The 18544-nt window shown below is 40.2% G+C and overlaps 1 protein-coding gene across 1 annotated transcript in view; it reads left to right on the top strand.

Annotated features, from left to right (window-relative positions):
* PON1 (paraoxonase 1) overlaps positions 1–18285 on the top strand; it is a 33330-nt gene extending 15045 nt beyond the window's left edge. The window contains exons 5-9 of the mRNA XM_006157493.3: positions 628–754; positions 4391–4591; positions 6633–6714; positions 12066–12194; positions 17895–18285. Coding sequence (XP_006157555.1) covers positions 628–754; positions 4391–4591; positions 6633–6714; positions 12066–12194; positions 17895–18053 — 698 coding nt within the window. The 3' untranslated portion in view covers positions 18054–18285. The remainder of the gene's footprint in view (positions 1–627; positions 755–4390; positions 4592–6632; positions 6715–12065; positions 12195–17894) is intronic.
* The last annotated feature ends 259 nt before the right edge of the window (positions 18286–18544 follow it).

Genomic DNA, 18544 nt, shown 5'->3' with positions numbered 1-18544 from the left:
CTGCTGAACTTTGCATCACTTTCCTTTAAGCATCATTTGATCATGTGAGAGGTTTTCAAAGATGTACTGCTTCTTAAGACAAAGACTTACTCACTTGCCAATTCTGATCACACCTTCTTGACCACTTAGACTGGCCTCCGTTGTGTCTCAAAGTTCCACTGACTTATAGATACTGCTTCTATTGGCTGTTACCTATTCAATGTTCTCCTTATGGAATTTATCCTCTTACACTGTGTAAATTAGACCTGAACACACACCTCTTCAAATTGGCAGTTTCTACATCTTTTATCCTTTTTATTTCAACTCTGCATCTCACAGAGACCATTTGAACCAAAAAGCTTAACAAGCTTTTTGGAGTTTCAGTGTCAGTGATGCTCATCCTTAGGTTGAAGATTTTTTTCCCCTTCTGTGGAGTTTTGAGTCTTTGGAGTCTGTCACTGGTTCTTCCTTTAGCCACTTTTCTTTGGAGCAATCACCAATGTTTCTCTCTACAAAGAGATGAAAATATTCCATCTGCCTGACATCCTAAGTACTAGTTGGAGGTGGGTTGAAATTGCTTTTCGGAGACAGGGCTGACAGCTGAGAGCTCAGTTAATGTTTCAATTTTTGTTTTTAATCTTCTCTCAGATAATGCTGTGTACCTACTGGTGGTGAACCATCCAGATTTCAAGTCCACAGTGGAGCTGTTTAAATTTCAAGAAGAAGAAAAATCACTTTTGCATCTGAAAACCATCAGACACAAACTTCTGCCTAGGTATTATTGAGTTATATCATATTTTCTTTAAACTGCGGTGTGTGTTTAATCTAGTTTTTCCTTTTGGCCAGGGCAGGTATGGTTGTTTAATTCTCCTTTCTGATGATTATAAATTTCTTCAAGTATTCCTCTGCAGAATACTTTGAATATTCAAGCCCTTCAGAGAAGGCCCGCTCTTTTCTACTCTCATTTCCCAGTTAAGTTAGATGCTGGCTCATGACTGCTGGTCCCAGGATCTCCAGCCAAGCTGTTATCAAGAAAACACTCTACCCTCGCCCAAAACTAGACTCGGTATTTCCAACCAAACAGACTTCATAGATGAATTCCACATTTAAACTTACTGGTTTATTTTCATTTATATTTTAAAAATAGAATCTTAGATATTTCTGTGAATTAGAAACATATACAAAATGAAACTCCAAATTCAGTGCCTCTAAGATCTCCTTTTATTACCTACAGTGCTGTTTGGTGGCATCTAATTTATGTAACAGCAGGTCTATGGTAACAACTCCATGCTAGACAACTTGACAATCTAACACCCTAGCATCTTCAATCCCAGTCAACCTAGCATAAAGTCAACTTTCTTACTTGTGGTATGAAAAATTGGTTTATGGGGATACTGATGAATTTAGGATAGTAATCTGACATTGTCTTTCAAAGCAATATTTTTAATTGCCAGAGGTTTGTGCAGTTGCAGAAGGAGATGAGAGAGAGGCCGAGAACCCCCAGTGGAGTATGGTAATGCCTCAATCCCTTCTCCTCCGTTTCTCCACCCTGTTAGGATTTAGGGCATGTGTGCACTCACATGTCATGGGGCATGTTTTTCAAGCCACTGGGGCTGGGATTCAAACCATGGTCAGCCATGTGGGATCCTGCTCTTTTAATCATTATGGTATAGAGGTAGTCCTCAGATCAAGTTTTACCTCCTAATTATTATAGTTTTCTAGAATCCCAAGTTCTATTTGTATAATTTATGTCAACATTTGACTACCTCAGTATGTTAATCCAGATTTGTACACTACAGATACCTAGAAAAGTGCTTGGCACGATGTAGTGCCCTTTTATCTCCTTTCTTACCTAGTGGTTTCGAAAATGAGGAAACTAAGATTGGAGAGGACTGTTATTGTATGAAAATCAGTCAGCTAATCAGTGACTAAGACAACTCAGGTCTTTTTATGTACCCTGAGGATGAGTGAAAGTTTAGAAAACAGCTTTGGTGGGAGAGTTTATTCAGCCATTCACTCAACAAATATATTTGGGAGAGAGAAGGAGGTCACTCAGTGTTTAGAGAATGTGAACAATACTCAGATCTAAAGTAGAAAAAAAAATATGTAGAATGGAGAAGCTGAGCTACTGAAAATAATAGTAATGGTAATGACTTAATGAGCTTTATAAGTCAGGTGCTGCATTGACTAGTTTTTGTTTTTTTAAGTTTATTTTATTTATGAGAGAGGGTGCATGTGTGTGCACAAGAGAGAGAAAAATGAGCACTCTCCACAGGGTCTCATCCCACCAGGATGCCCTTCCTTTAGTCTTCCAGCTTGTCAGGATCCTGGCACTGCGTGCCTCTGGAGACCTGAATCCATGGTCAGCTATGTGGCTTCCAGTTCTGTAGTTCGGTATACTACATCCTGTGCCACCAAGGTTGTGCAGTGCACTAACCAATTTAAACAGATTATTTTATTGACTTTTTACTCAAACTTCCTTAATTAGGTTGTATTACTATACTCATTGTGAATTTAAAAAAAAAAAAAAAAGTGAGGCCTGGAGTACTTGTTAAATTACCCCATATAACACCATCAGTAACTGGGCAGCTGGAATGTTAGTTCTGGTAACTTGGTCCACAGCTGGCACTCTGAACCACTAGGGAATGGTGAAAGTATATTGGACTTGTGTCACCATTTAATGCTGGAAATTTCAGCTTTATCCAATTTCCCAGGATTTGAGGTGTTTTTGTTGTTGTTTCTCTGGGTCATTGTGAAAATATTGGTCTTTGGCAACATAGAACCAGACATAAAATAACTGTAGTGCCATAATGAACTAGAATTTTGCTCTTTCAACCCAAGAACTAGCCATATGCATTTTCTGCTTTGTCTTTGATGGTTGTTTATAGCATTAATATTCCAGTTACTAAATCTTATCATAATGTGAGCATGTTATTATTAATAGCATTACCATTGTTGTTCTTAGTTATTTACTGTGTACCCAGCATGGAGCCAAGGCATTTACATTCCTTATTTCATTTCATTCTCACCCTAGCCTTTCAAGATATAGAGAGAAAACCTGTGTCCAGAGAAGTGGCTTAAATTTGTGTGGCATGCTGTGTTCTCACATTGTGATGTTAGCAAGCAGCGTCAGGATTCAGTCTATTAGATCTCAAAACTATTACTCTTAAACCATCCTGCTCCGTTCCTTTTTATCAAAAACAGGCAAATGGCAATAAAGTATACTAAATTTCAGAAATTTACTTTTAAAAGAGAGAACAAAACCAGTTTGTAGGCTTATGTCTAGAGTCTGTATAGATTCATCCTAGACTCCTAGACCTTTATTTCCCCCATGCAGTAATAGTGACTACCACTAATTGAGGATTGATTGAGTGTCAAGCTCCCGCTAAATCACGTAACAGGCATTATCTCATTGTAGTTTCCACTGAGACTCCACACATTAAGATTCTGACCCTTAGTCTTCTAATAATGAGCTCTATGACTTTGAGAAAATCATCCAACCTGTCTTTACAGATGAGAAAACTGAGGCTCTGCACACTTGTCTAACTCACGCAAGAGCCCAGAGCTGCGTCAGAGCTGATGCACTGGCCGTTACACCCTGCAAAATAGAGCTGAGAGAAATTTCTCCCAGATCATGCCGCCGGGAACTTCCGTCACCTCAATCAGCAAAGAATGACTCACTTATGTGTTTGCTGTTGTACCTATTAAAGCAGAAAAATAGACTCATAGATCTTACATTTCCAGTAGTCCACAGAGAATCGTAATCAGAAAGAAAAAAATCCATACCCTGTTCCTGAACATTCTTGTTCGTGGACATTTTATTCAGTTTAGAATCACAAAACTTTAAGGTGGAAAGCTAGACCAGTTTATTATCCTCCTTTTCTAGATGAAGAAACTGAGGCCTGGACATGTGAAAGGGTTGATGTTCCCTAGATCTCACAAATAGTTGCAGAGCTTTAACTAAGAAGCAAGTCTCCAGGCTGTCAGGTTGGTGTTTTTTCCTCTGCCTGCTGAAGCCTTAGACTGATGGGAGTCCGCTCCATGTAAGCACAGACATGTCTCCCCTCCTAATGGTTTCTGGCCTAATTTAATGTCTACTGAAATTAGTGCACTGACACATAAGTGCGTGGCCACAGACACACACACACACACACCATAACGCTACTTAAGATACAGCCAATACGATTTTTATGTTCCCATGCTATAATCACCTCTTAGGAGACCTTAGTGCAATTACTGTCTTATGAGGACTGGATAGCAAGGACTGACTTCATATTAATTCTATGCCATACAGCTAGCATGAAGGCTCCATCCATGTCTGGGTGTTAGAAATAGACATTAATGAATGCCAATTCGTAATCCTGCAATGACACTGACCTCACCTATGTATGTGTGTATAATTTGATTGCAGTGTGAATGATATTGTCGCCGTGGGACCTGAACACTTTTATGCCACAAATGATCACTATTTTGTTGATCCCTATTTACGATCCTGGGAGCTATATTTGGGCTTAGCGTGGTCATATGTTGTTTACTATAGTCCAAATGAGGTTCAAGTGGTGGCAGAAGGATTTGATTTTGCTAATGGAATCAACATTTCACCTGATGGCAAGTATGTGCGCTCTTTAAAATGTAATGATTTACTCAGATTCCCTTTGGATTTTTTTTAGAGCATACTTTTTTTCTAAGGAATGTGATACATTTTAATGTTATTTTGGTGAAATCAGGAAAAATTGTAAAAATATCTTAATTTTTTAGTGGGTAAAATTATAAAATCAAAGATTTCTTTTTTTTTTGTGGAGGCATACTAGCTTTATTTTCTTCCTGAGAAAGTTATGGTACATTTTAAAAAGATGAACTGTGAAAACGTAGTATTACTAAATATTAGCTTTGTTTTGAAGGAAGATATTTAAATGTATAATGACATTAATAGCATGCATACACATTCGAAGGTATCTTAAAAATTTTGTTTGTAAAAAAATGGTATTAAGGTACTAGTGTATTTGGGGCAAAAAAAAATCCATGTTGAAATGCATACATAGCTTTTACATAATGCACATTTTCCATAATTTATTTTAATTGCCAGAGGGGTGTATGTACTTGCCAGAGAGAGACAGAAAGGAAGAAATCTTCCCCAATAGGGCATGGTCATGCTGACATCCTTTCTCCTCCATTTCTCCATCCTGTCAAAATTTGGGGCACACATGCAGATGAGCTGGCTTAATTTTCAAGCTTCCAGGGCCAGAATTTGAATTGCAGTTGGCCATAGTGGATCCAGCTCCCTTAACCGTTAGGCTATGGGCTGGCCCCATTAACTTTTTGAGGAGTATTAATGTATCAGCAGTGCTGGTTTGTGACAAGCTTGAGCAGTTTTCTCCAAAATGTAAATCAAAGCTGTTTCATTTAACAAGAAAGTCTTATAGGAAAAAAATAGCTTAGCTGTGCTGAGTGATAAGTTGTGCTTACTGATATAGTTGATTTACAAGATTATCTTGTGGGGACCCTGCACAAAACAATTCACAGACAAGTATTGGTCTTGGACCATAGTATGGGTAGTATTGCTATCTTGGGTCATTGGAAAAAATGGGTCTATGCAAAAAATGCATTGACTTTTTTGGTGACTACACACACACACACACACACATCTCATGTCTCTATCTATATATCTATTTATGTATTTATTTATACCCATACTCATTATGTATCATGAAGAATTTTGGAGGGTAAGGAACATACATTCAGAAGAAAACAACATGGGCAGCTTCCAGTTATTTATATCATCTCCTAATCTTCAAAAATGGAAGATAACTGAGGCCAGGGGGTGGTGTAGTGGCTAACATGCTGGACTCCAACATGGCTGGCCATACTTCAAGTCCTGGACCTGGTGACTTGAAAATCAGGCTGGGCACATGTGTTCATGCACCCAAAATCCTGAAAAGAGAATGGAGGAGAAGGGATTGCAGTGTGTCCATCCTCCCTAGGGGGTGATTTCTCACTATTGCTCTCTCTATCTCTCTCTAGGGAGTGCACTGCCCTATGGCAAAAACTTTAAAAAAAAAGAAAACTAGAAGATAACCAAGCAACCATTTTTCTTTCTGTTCTGGTATGACTCTGCTCAGACTAGCAATAGATCTCTATGGTGTATGGTGTTGTACTGTGTAAATATGAAAACTACAGTGTCAGGACCAGATTCAGTGCATGAGGGGAAGAAAACTTCTCTTGACCTAGCTCTAACATCTGTTTTCTCTCTAATTTTCTCTTGCCTAAAACAAGAGGTCATTGTCAAAGGAATTTCCTGTAGCTTCCTTGTGAGAGTGTTTACTGTCTGAAATGCAGAATTTGAAGCTTGCCACTATAGCAACAAGCCAAGTGATGCCCTGCAATGTATTTTACTGGGCAGATACTAGAAGCTGGTTTTAGGACTAAGTTTGTTTCACACTGATTAGGGACAGCCTAGTTCCCACCTTCAGAAATATCTAAATTTGTGAACTGTAGACTCACTGAGTTCTTACAGAATTTAGTGTGCTTTGAGATGGATTCATTTCCCAGACCCTAAGCAAAGTTCTTCTCTTGGAAGAGTTATTTCAACTTCACCATAACCGTTTGAATTGCATTACTTCAGGTACTTTGATATCGCTCTTTCTTCTTTGAAGGTATGTCTATATAGCTGAGTTGCTGGCTCATAAGATTCATGTGCATGAAAAGCACGCTAATTGGACTTTAACTCCATTGAAGGTAAGATGTATTAACACTATAAGTTTGCAGAGTGATAATTAGATTCTAATTGATTTGTGAAATTAAAAGTGAGGAAAAAAGAATTGTCTAATTGGAGTGGGTGAGAACCAATTTTTCACTCCTTTATTAAGAGTCATCAGCATTGTTATGTGTTTGTTGTTCACTTTTACTCAACTGGGAAACAGCAAACTACACATCTCATTCAGGAAACTTTTTTAAAAAACAGTTTATTTCTTCTTCCATGAGCAAGCGAGACAGAAAGATAGCACCCCTCAATAGGGTCTTAATGCCACCATCGAACCTGATCTCAGGCAGCCCCAGATAATGGGCACACACATGCCTGGCATACTTAGGGAGGTGCCCAGAGTGAGCGTGGAACCTTTCCGTGTTGGTCAGCCTTGCAGAGTGAGGTGTCTTATGACTGCACAACCATTTGCACCACCCTCACCTATGAAACTGAATCTTTCTGCTCAAGTAGATTTTAAGCTTGGCACTTTGTTCCAAGATCTTTTTCCCTTCCCTCTTTGCTTTCTGCCTTCCTTTATTCTTTCTCCCCTCCCTTTCTCTTTCTCTCTATCCTTACTCTTTTTTTCTCTCTTGTCCTCTATGTTGATGAAGTATCCAAGAAATAACTCCAACTTGTATGTGATACAGGACTGTCTCCCACAATATTAATAAAGCACACATACTCACTGTGACCTGGCCACCCATTACCTCTCTGCTTTTACCTCCAACCACTGGGCCCCTACCCCACCTCTCCTGCCTCACGGTGTCCCTGGAGCTCCCTAAGATGGCCCTGCCTCAGGACAGGGCACTGCTCCTTCTACTCAGTAATCTTCCTCCAGATCTTGATAGCTTTCCCCTCCATCTCCTGCCAGTTTTTACTAAAATGCCAACTCATGGAGGCCTTCCCTGAATATCCAGTCTAGACTTGCAATCCTGCTCCCCTATCCCACATTTTCTATCTCTTTTACTGCTCCCCCCCATAGTTCATTTATTTTTTTATTTTATACATTCAATCACTGTATATCATTACAGCTTATAAAATGAATTTCCCAGCATGAATACACTGTATATTATTCCAGTTAAAGATATTACCATCACATTATCATCAACAGATCATTTTCCATTTTGGTATCTTTTAAATGTTTTACTTCTTTCAGGACCAGCAGGTGGCATAATGGTTATGTTGCTGGACTCCCATGTAGTCTATTGCAGTTCGAGTCCCAGTCCTGGTAGCTTAAAACTCACACTGGGTTCATGTGCATCCATGTCCAAGATCTTGAGAGGAGAAGGGATTGCAGTGTGGTCATCCTCCCCCCCCCACCCCACATACACACCGGAGGCTGATTTCTCACTCTCTGTCTCTCTGTCTCTTTGACAAGCATAAGTGCCCTATAGCAAAAATCTCTAAAATAAATAAATAAATAAATAAATAAATAAATATTTTACTTCTTTCTTTCCCCTCTTGATCTCCCTCCTTTACTGCTTTATTTTCCCACTCAGCATTTACTACCAACATAGTAAATATTTTATTTGTCATCTGTGTTATCCAACTACCCCACTACAGTATAAGCTCCATAAGGACAGAATTTTTTCCATTTGAAGGGAATCAAGAGGAAAAAGAAAGAAACAAAATATTTAAGGGGCACAAAAGTGGAAAATTATCTGTTGATGATAATGTTTGTGATAATATCTTTAACTGGACTAATATACAGTTCATTAAAACTGGGAAAATTAATTTTGCATGCTGTAATGATATACGGTGATTGAATGCATAAATAAAAATAAGAAAATAACAAAAAGAAAAGAAAAAAAATTTAATTAGAAAAAGACCAATTTTTTTTTTTAAATTTCTTTCAGGAGTAGTTCTCAATACCTAGCAGGCACTCAATAAATACTTGTTAAATTAATAAGAAGGGATTTTAAAAAGTTCATGAAAAACTGGAATTAGAGAGTTTACTTGGGTGCAAAAAAAAAAAATGAAAACCATGTACAGTTTTTATGTAATAGGCATTTTTTCCTGAACTGTTTGGTGGGGCTGGACCTTCATCATGGGTAAATACACTTCTTCTGGTCCAGATTGAAAGTTGGGGTCATAAAGGTCAAAAACACAAATGAGAGGAAACAGAGACAAAGAACCAAGGGGCACATGGTGACAGCAGCCCCCTGCCTCTGAACAGGACATTGTTCTCTGAGCACAAATGTCCACAGTGTGATGCACTGTCACCACTGGTTGGGTGCCTATTCCTGTCGGCACATTTGAGGTCCTGTCCTGAGGGGGCTCAGAGAAAATAACCTCAAAGCAGCGTCAAATGTAACATAATGTTCGACATTAAAAATCATTGGCAGGGCTAGTTTGGTATTAGCTGAAGTAAAATGAAATTTCATACACTCATCCCAGCTGAGGGAATAATAACAAACTGTGGTTATATGGCTACTTCTGTAAATTTAAAGAATTGTATTAGAATAGAACCCAGTATAGTGTGCACTCAACACGAAATGTGAGGGCCCTGCTCCTGCACAGGCAAGATTGAGGACAAGGTTCCCATCCCAGCATCCCAATAGAGGCTACTCCCTTGACCTCAGTGTTAATGTAGTTTTTGCTATAGGGCGCGTGTGCTTGCCAGAGAGAGAGAAACTGAGAAATCACCCTCTGGGAGGATGGCCACACCACAATCCCTTCTCCTCCATTCTCCTCCATTCTCCTCTTGGGATTTTGGCATGCGCACGTACCAGGCATGCTTTTCAAGCCTCCAGGTCTGGGGCTTGAACTGTGGTCGCCATGTGAGAGGCCAGTGCCTTAACCACCATGCCACCTGCTAGCCCCATTATTTATTTATTTATTTATTTATTTATTTATTTTTGGTTAGGATATTTGCTAACCCAGTTAATTAATACCTGGGAGTGCCAAGAAATTTGATAAGCAAGTTGAGGCTAATCTTAAAATCTGTAATAAAAGAATGAGTTTATGTGCTGCCCAAATTGCATGAATATATACAAGGGGCATTATTCAGCCTTAAAGTGGAATGAATTTCTGATACATGCTAAAACACAGATGATCTTTGAAAACATCATACTGAGCGAAATAAGTCAAGACACAAAAAGGACAAATTCGGAATGACTCCATTTATATGAAGTACATAGAAAAGGCACATTTGTAGTGACAGAATAGAACGGTGGTTGCCAGCGGCTGCAGGAAGACAGAAGTAGGGAGTTATTTAATGGGTATAGAATTTCTTTGGGGGATGATTAAAAGTTTTGGAGATGAATAGTGGTGAAGATGGTGCAATGTCACAATGTACTTAATGCCACTGAGGTATCTGCTTACAGATGGCTCAAGTGTCAAGATTTAGGTTATGTATATTTTACTACGATAAAAATAATTCTTCCCTTCCTCCCCCAAAATTCCAGGACTAAGACCCAGGCAATGAATTAGTCAAACTTTCATGAGTTTCAATTCTCTACAAATTGGGATATTTGTTAACAGAGAATATATGTTTTCTCAGAGAGCATAATCTGTTAAATTCTTTGAGGACTGGGAAACTTTCCCCTTGGCTTTGTGGGAGTGCAGTGTGAGATGTGAGACACATGTGTGTTGTAGGGGGTTAGGATGAGTGGGCATTATTTATTTTCAAGGCAACAGTTCGTTTCTGGAGCTAGATTGAGCGCCCTGTTGGACTGTCAGCTCTTTCTTGGCAAGAACCAGGCCTGCAGGGTGCTTGGCACTCTCAGCTCCCAAGCTCCCTGCAGAGCACAGGGCAGCAGCTCAGCAGTCGTCTGTGGGGTAAATGAAAGCCAGGCTTTGGTTGTCTTTCTTCCACTACCTTCCTGGCCCTTCATCTCTCAGGCCTTCACCTGCCATGGAATTCACCTGTTGGTTGTACTCCTTCGAAAGGTAATATCGGAGTCCTGAGATAAACATTTTCCTCACTTAAAGAAATTAAGGTTGCGGCCAGTGGTTGAGACACTGGACTCCCATGTGGTTGACTGCAGTTTGAATCCTGGACCTGTTGACTTGAACATTACACACGGCATGTGTGCATGTGTGCCCAAAACCCTGAGAGGAGAATGGAGGAGAGATTGTGGTGTGGCCATCGCCCCAGGGGGGGAGATTTCTCAATTTCTCTCTCTCTTTCTGTCTCTCTCTGGTGAGTGCACACCTTATAATGAGAACAAAAAAAAAAGAAAAAAAAAAAAGAAGAAGAAGAAGAAATTAAAGTTGGGACACTAGGAGAACATGGACCCTGGATGGCTGGGGGTTTGGGAAATGGGGAAACCCTGGAGCTGATTTTGGCCAGTAGATGCTTGCTCAGCCACTTCCTTTGGCCATCGTTGTCTATTTCCAGGGTAAAAAGGAGGGATGGTTCTGCAAAACAGGGAGAGTGAGGCTCAGCCATGGTTTGAGCCCCCCATCCCTTTGTGGACTCTGGTTTTGAGTGAGAAGCATGGAGCAGCACTGGCTTGCTGTGAGCACCTGGCTGTGCTCTGGTCCTTGCAGTGAATCATGACCGGTTATTTACAAGGTCTCTGGGCACGGAGGTAATGCTAGACTCTGAGGGACATGGTAGATATTGTTTCTCTGACCGAGAGTTAAGAGGTAAACAAATAGATGGGATTTCTCCCCAGTAGAAGGCAGCCAAGATGATGAATGGTGGAATTAAGAATCGTTGGTATTATTTATGATCTTGGTACAAAGCCTCGACAGCAATCTGTGCAGTCATCACACGCTCACAACTTGTATTTAGAGAATAAACGGCAGAAGAACAGGGAGTTGAATAACATCAAGAAACTGAAGAACAAACTTTGCCTCAACTCCAAGGTGAAAATTAGACCCTGGGTGATCATTTCTTCTCTGACTGCACAGCCTATGATTAGCCGTTAAAGAGTCTACATTTCATCAATGTTCACATCAGACATGAATCTACATTTCCTGGTTGTTTTCTGAATGCTTATAAAAATATTGTTCACACATACCATTTTAGAAGGAACTGTTTTGTGCTTTACTTAAGAGTTTTTAGTTCTTAAATTTTTAGAGGTTTTTTTTTCTTTTTTTTCAATGTTAGGTTCACACACAGTTATCAGCCCACACCATTTCATCTGACTTTTTAGTCTGTTTTAGCTTTCTTAGCCTCCACCCTGTCTGCCTTGGAAACTGACAAAATACTAGCAGAGCTGGAAGGCCAGATGAATTCCCGGAGAGCTACTGAATCAAGACAGGTGTCCCTGGCAGCAGCCCTGAAGTGACCATGCTCAAGAGAATAGTTTTCTCTAACTTAACTGCTCCATCATCTCTCATTTTTTTTTTTTCTTCCTGTCTATTGGTCTCTCCTTGCTCTTAATCCTGGAAGTCCCTCAACTTCAACACACTCGTGGATAACATATCTGTGGATCCTGTGACAGGGGACCTTTGGGTTGGATGCCATCCCAATGGCATGAGAATCTTCTTTTATGACTCGGCGAATCCTCCTGCTTCAGAGGTTAGTTTGAAAAATGAACTGGATTGGTAACTTTATTCCCAGCTACTATTTTTCAGTTGAAAACATAATTCTCATTTTCATGTCACCCCCCCCCAAAAAAAAAAGGGGAAGGAGAAGTGGAGAGATGATTCAAATGATTAGAAATCAAAAGGACTTTTGAAGGTAATTTAGAGTCTAGGCAACAAACGGATGGTATGTTTTAATTGGATAATTCAAAGGGAGTTTAGCAAAGGGACTATACAAGGGGAGTTCAAAAAGTTTGTAGAAAAATGGAATTGAAGAATGAGCTTCTTTTTGTGCAAAAAGGTTTTGAAATCTGTGCACAGTTATTTTTTTCAGAATATGTATTTTCCATGAAAGTTTGGAAGACTCCTTGTATGTGGGAACATGGTGTATGGAAATCAACATGGGATAATGAAGTACCTCTGGATTAGTAGGAACAGGGAAAGGTTACTAGAAGCCCGAACAAGAAGTACTGTGTGAACAGGGTTGACTGAGAGGAACCTAGCCTCTGGTTGAGGGTTATCAACTAGCAGAAGCCTGGAGAGTAATTGTCCCACTTCCCCCTCAGTCTTCTCATCTCTTGCCACTGGAGAGCCCCCAGTGAAGTAAGTCTTCATACATGTCAGAGCAGAGTGAAAAGCAGGCCTGGAGGACCAAGCTGAGACCACCCAACGCTAGACGGGTATCCATATCTTTATTTCAATAGTGAGTTTCTTCACATGGGAATTCACAATAGTTTAAAAAACATAATGGCACCAGACTGCTCTGGTATAATCATTCCTATGTTAGGCACCTTCCTATTGAACTCCTCCTTCCTGTGTGTTCCGGTGTGCGTGAGACAGTGCAAGGGACCAGTCCTACAGCACCATTTGTCCTTGTCTGCAGAATAGGAGTGCCATGACTTGTTGAAATGATTTAGGCTTAGAAGAGCTCTTCTTCCACCTTAGTTTTAGCACACCGAGATCTTATTTTGCTTTCTATGATTGTTATTCAGCAGACTATTTTAGCAGTGCAAGTTAGAATTCAAAGCCCACCTTGTCAAGGTCATTTTAATGTTTATCATGGCTTTCCAGTGTTTTCTGAGTTTCCAGTTTGTACTACCTATATTTATTATTTACACCAAATACATGCATGATGTCCTCTTGGATGTATTTGTCTACAGCAGCATATTTTCAAAGCTGTAAGATAAAGTCTTAACTACTCAACAGGAAAACAAAGAAACAAATAAATAAATTTAAAGCCTGTATCTATTGGATTAAAAAAATCAAATGTATATTTCTAGTTATATTATGACTCTCATACCGTTTATTTGTAGATTTATAGGACAATTATGATCACACTTAATAGCAATCCTTTGTGCTTTTTGCTGGTTTTTAGCTATTAGGATTGCCAAATGATATATGTAATAGAATTGAATAAGTGTATGCTGTGGAGTGTTCACTGTTCAAAGCTAAGCAAAATGTCATTACATTATATGTTCTTGCTTGATAGTTTATTTGGTGAACTTGGGTCATCTGCTATAACATGAACTTGATTGTTCTGAAAAAAAAAAAATTCCTCTCTAGTGATGGATGTGGTAAGGAATACCAAAGTGTCATAACAATCCACTATCTAATGCACTACCCCATAGAGGAGTGATTTAGTTTTATTACCAACAGGTGTGTTTAGCCAAGGTGCACCATCAACTATGACCCTGTAAGTAACAACTACATGTTAATGCTATGGCGATCTCCAAAAACATCTGACTTTGTGCTATTTTTAAAGGTCATTCTGAGTTCTCCTCTTGGCCTTCTCCTGTCCAGGCACTGACCTTTCCACTCTGCTCTACTGGGTGTTTTTGTAATGTTGATATCCTTCCTTAAAGTCACTGTATATTGTCCTAAAGATTTAGTAAGAGAAAATAAGAGTGGAGTGGCAATTTAGAGATAATCTAGTCCCCCCAACTCATTCTACAGATGACAAATGAATGGAAAGTAGGAGACCCAAAGCATCATCCAGGCACCTGTCTTAGTGTAGTACTTTTTAGGTTGAATCATATGAAATGACTATTTTGTAAGTTTTAATTTTATTTCTTCCATGCAAGAGAGAAGAGAAAGAAAAGAGACATCCCCAGCAGGTTCTTCCCACTTCAAATCTCCTCTCATCCCCCAGCCTCAGCCTGCCCTGGTGATGGGCATGCATGCACGCACACACAGGGCATGTACAGGGAAACCTCTGGACACAAGCCTGGGACTTTCCCATGCAGGTTCAGTGTCACAGAGCATTGTGCTACCACTGCGCCACTGCTGCAGGACCTGAAATTCTATTTCACTATTTTTGTCAGACAGAATGATCAAATACTGGCTGTTTGATATGATTGGGTTAACAAGATACTATACTGTTGCTAATGATATGATCTAATTTCTCCTCAACTGAGTGAGGGAAACAATGTCTAAAATCTTACACAATCAGAGCTGGGATTTTAAGTTCAAAAGAATGGATGAGTTTTGTACTAAAATGTGGATTTTTGGGGGTCCATACTGTTTTCTTTGCATAAATCTAAAAACCAGAAATTAAGAGTAAACATATAAATTCCTAGTTTATCTGAAAACAAATAAAAATAACCTGAATTACAACATGGCAACATGTTGCTGGGTAACACCTCCCCCATCCATGCTTACTGTAGTCCCCACTGCTCCCTAATGTCTCATGTCCAGACTGGACTCTTCACTTAGCTTCCTGCCCCTGCAGATCTACACAATCTTCATCCATCTCTGTTAAAGATCACATGATCAAAAACTGCTACTTTATAAATGAGGAAATAGATTTTTTAAAAAAATTTTGGAAAAAAGATTTTTGCTATAGGATGCAAGCCCTTGCCAGAGAGACAGAGAGACAGAGGAAAAGAAATCACCCCCCCAGGGGGGATGGCCATGCTGCAATCCCTTCTCCTCCATTCTCCTCTTCAGATTTTAGGCACACACGCACATGCACCTGGTGTGAGTTTTAAGCTGCCAGGTCCAGGACTCAAACCCAGTAATCATGTGGGAGTCCAGTGACATAACCATTATGCCATCTGCTGGTCCCTAAGTAGATGTTTTAAATGTAGAGTAAGTTTGGGTCAAAATATGATTTATCTACTTATGTGAAGTAACATGGAGGAATGAACCCATATTTAAAGCTGTTTTAAATGACCTTTAAAAAATGTTTATTTCCTCCATAAGTAAGAGAGATAGAAAGAGAAAGACAGGGAGACAAAGAGGTAGCACCTTCAACAGGTTCCAACACTGTGGTCCATCCCCAGCCTTCAGCAGGCCCCAGATTACAGACACACGAGCAACTTTCATACGCAGGGAGATCTCCAGACTTGAACCAGGAATGTTTGCATGTGGGGTAGCCTTGCACAGTGTCTTATTTTATCACTGTGCCACCACCTGGCTTTCTGAAGTAACTTTTTTTTTTGTTTTTGAGAGATTTTCACCATAGGGCGCGTGCGCTCGCCAGACAGACAGAGAGAGACATAGAGACAGAAAGCGAGAAATCACCCCTCAGGGGGATGGTCAAGTGTCATAACAATCCACTATCTAATGCACTACCCCATAGAGGAGTGATTTAGTTTTATTACCAACAGGTGTGTTTAGCCAAGGTGCACCATCAACTATGACCCTGTAAGTAACAACTACATGTTAATGCTATGGCGATCTCCAAAAACATCTGACTTTGTGCTATTTTTAAAGGTCATTCTGAGTTCTCCTCTTGGCCTTCTCCTGTCCAGGCACTGACCTTTCCACTCTGCTCTACTGGGTGTTTTTGTAATGTTGATATCCTTCCTTAAAGTCACTGTATATTGTCCTAAAGATTTAGTAAGAGAAAATAAGAGTGGAGTGGCAATTTAGAGATAATCTAGTCCCCCCAACTCATTCTACAGATGACAAATGAATGGAAAGTAGGAGACCCAAAGCATCATCCAGGCACCTGTCTTAGTGTAGTACTTTTTAGGTTGAATCATATGAAATGACTATTTTGTAAGTTTTAATTTTATTTCTTCCATGCAAGAGAGAAGAGAAAGAAAAGAGACATCCCCAGCAGGTTCTTCCCACTTCAAATCTCCTCTCATCCCCCAGCCTCAGCCTGCCCTGGTGATGGGCATGCATGCACGCACACACAGGGCATGTACAGGGAAACCTCTGGACACAAGCCTGGGACTTTCCCATGCAGGTTCAGTGTCACAGAGCATTGTGCTACCACTGCGCCACTGCTGCAGGACCTGAAATTCTATTTCACTATTTTTGTCAGACAGAATGATCAAATACTGGCTGTTTGATATGATTGGGTTAACAAGATACTATACTGTTGCTAATGATATGATCTAATTTCTCCTCAACTGAGTGAGGGAAACAATGTCTAAAATCTTACACAATCAGAGCTGGGATTTTAAGTTCAAAAGAATGGATGAGTTTTGTACTAAAATGTGGATTTTTGGGGGTCCATACTGTTTTCTTTGCATAAATCTAAAAACCAGAAATTAAGAGTAAACATATAAATTCCTAGTTTATCTGAAAACAAATAAAAATAACCTGAATTACAACATGGCAACATGTTGCTGGGTAACACCTCCCCCATCCATGCTTACTGTAGTCCCCACTGCTCCCTAATGTCTCATGTCCAGACTGGACTCTTCACTTAGCTTCCTGCCCCTGCAGATCTACACAATCTTCATCCATCTCTGTTAAAGATCACATGATCAAAAACTGCTACTTTATAAATGAGGAAATAGATTTTTTAAAAAAATTTTGGAAAAAAGATTTTTGCTATAGGATGCAAGCCCTTGCCAGAGAGACAGAGAGACAGAGGAAAAGAAATCACCCCCCCAGGGGGGATGGCCATGCTGCAATCCCTTCTCCTCCATTCTCCTCTTCAGATTTTAGGCACACACGCACATGCACCTGGTGTGAGTTTTAAGCTGCCAGGTCCAGGACTCAAACCCAGTAATCATGTGGGAGTCCAGTGACATAACCATTATGCCATCTGCTGGTCCCTAAGTAGATGTTTTAAATGTAGAGTAAGTTTGGGTCAAAATATGATTTATCTACTTATGTGAAGTAACATGGAGGAATGAACCCATATTTAAAGCTGTTTTAAATGACCTTTAAAAAATGTTTATTTCCTCCATAAGTAAGAGAGATAGAAAGAGAAAGACAGGGAGACAAAGAGGTAGCACCTTCAACAGGTTCCAACACTGTGGTCCATCCCCAGCCTTCAGCAGGCCCCAGATTACAGACACACGAGCAACTTTCATACGCAGGGAGATCTCCAGACTTGAACCAGGAATGTTTGCATGTGGGGTAGCCTTGCACAGTGTCTTATTTTATCACTGTGCCACCACCTGGCTTTCTGAAGTAACTTTTTTTTTGTTTTTGAGAGATTTTCACCATAGGGCGCGTGCGCTCGCCAGACAGACAGAGAGAGACATAGAGACAGAAAGCGAGAAATCACCCCTCAGGGGGATGGTCACGCCGCAATCCCTTCTCCTCCATTCTCCTCTCGGGATCTTGGGCACGCACGCACACGCGCTCGGCGTGAGTTTTAAGCCACCGAGTCTGGGACACGAACCGCGGTCGACTACATGGGAGTCCAGCAACATAGCCATCACGCTAACTGCTGGTTCCCTGAAGTAACTTTTTAAAAAATATTAACCTAATATTATTTCTTTGATAGGTGCTTCAAATCCAGAATATTTTAACAGACGAACCCAAAGTAACACTGGTCTATGCAGAAAATGGCACCGTGCTGCAAGGCAGTACGGTTGCCTCTGTGTACAAAGGCAAGCTGCTCATTGGCACTGTGTTCCACAAAGCTCTCTACTGCAAGCTCTGACAGGCTGGCTTGTATCCCTGCATGGAATCGATGAACCCATCATTTCCAACATTTGCCACATTCCCAGGGGTAGCAATGATCTCAGCTGAACAATGAACCTTTACCCTAAATTTGGACATCACAAGGCATGAAAGTGATATCATGTGTAAGGCTTTTGTGAGGATATGACATCAAATGTCTTGGAATACTTGAAAACCTTGTCTACCAATAAAAGTCCTTTTCATTAAGACGGCTACAATTGTCATGTGAATTGTCAGATGTTAAGTAATTTAACTACGTGTGACCTCTAAAATACTTTTCCTAAAACACATGTTCCTTGAAAGCATGAGTGTATCACTGCCTCACCACGTCTTGTTCAGAAAATGAAGGGAGCAGGGAGTGTTTGCACATTGTCAGAACTCTAGTGCACACGTCAGAAACACTGGAGGATAACAATGAAGATACCCCTCAACGCTGGCATTATCTCCCCATGAAGCTGTGAGACATCCCGG

This window comes from Tupaia chinensis, unplaced genomic scaffold (assembly GCF_000334495.1).
Source record: "Tupaia chinensis unplaced genomic scaffold, TupChi_1.0 Scaffold000544_1, whole genome shotgun sequence".
Taxonomy (NCBI): Eukaryota; Metazoa; Chordata; class Mammalia; order Scandentia; family Tupaiidae; genus Tupaia; species Tupaia belangeri.
This window is presented reverse-complemented; position numbering and strand designations above follow the sequence as displayed.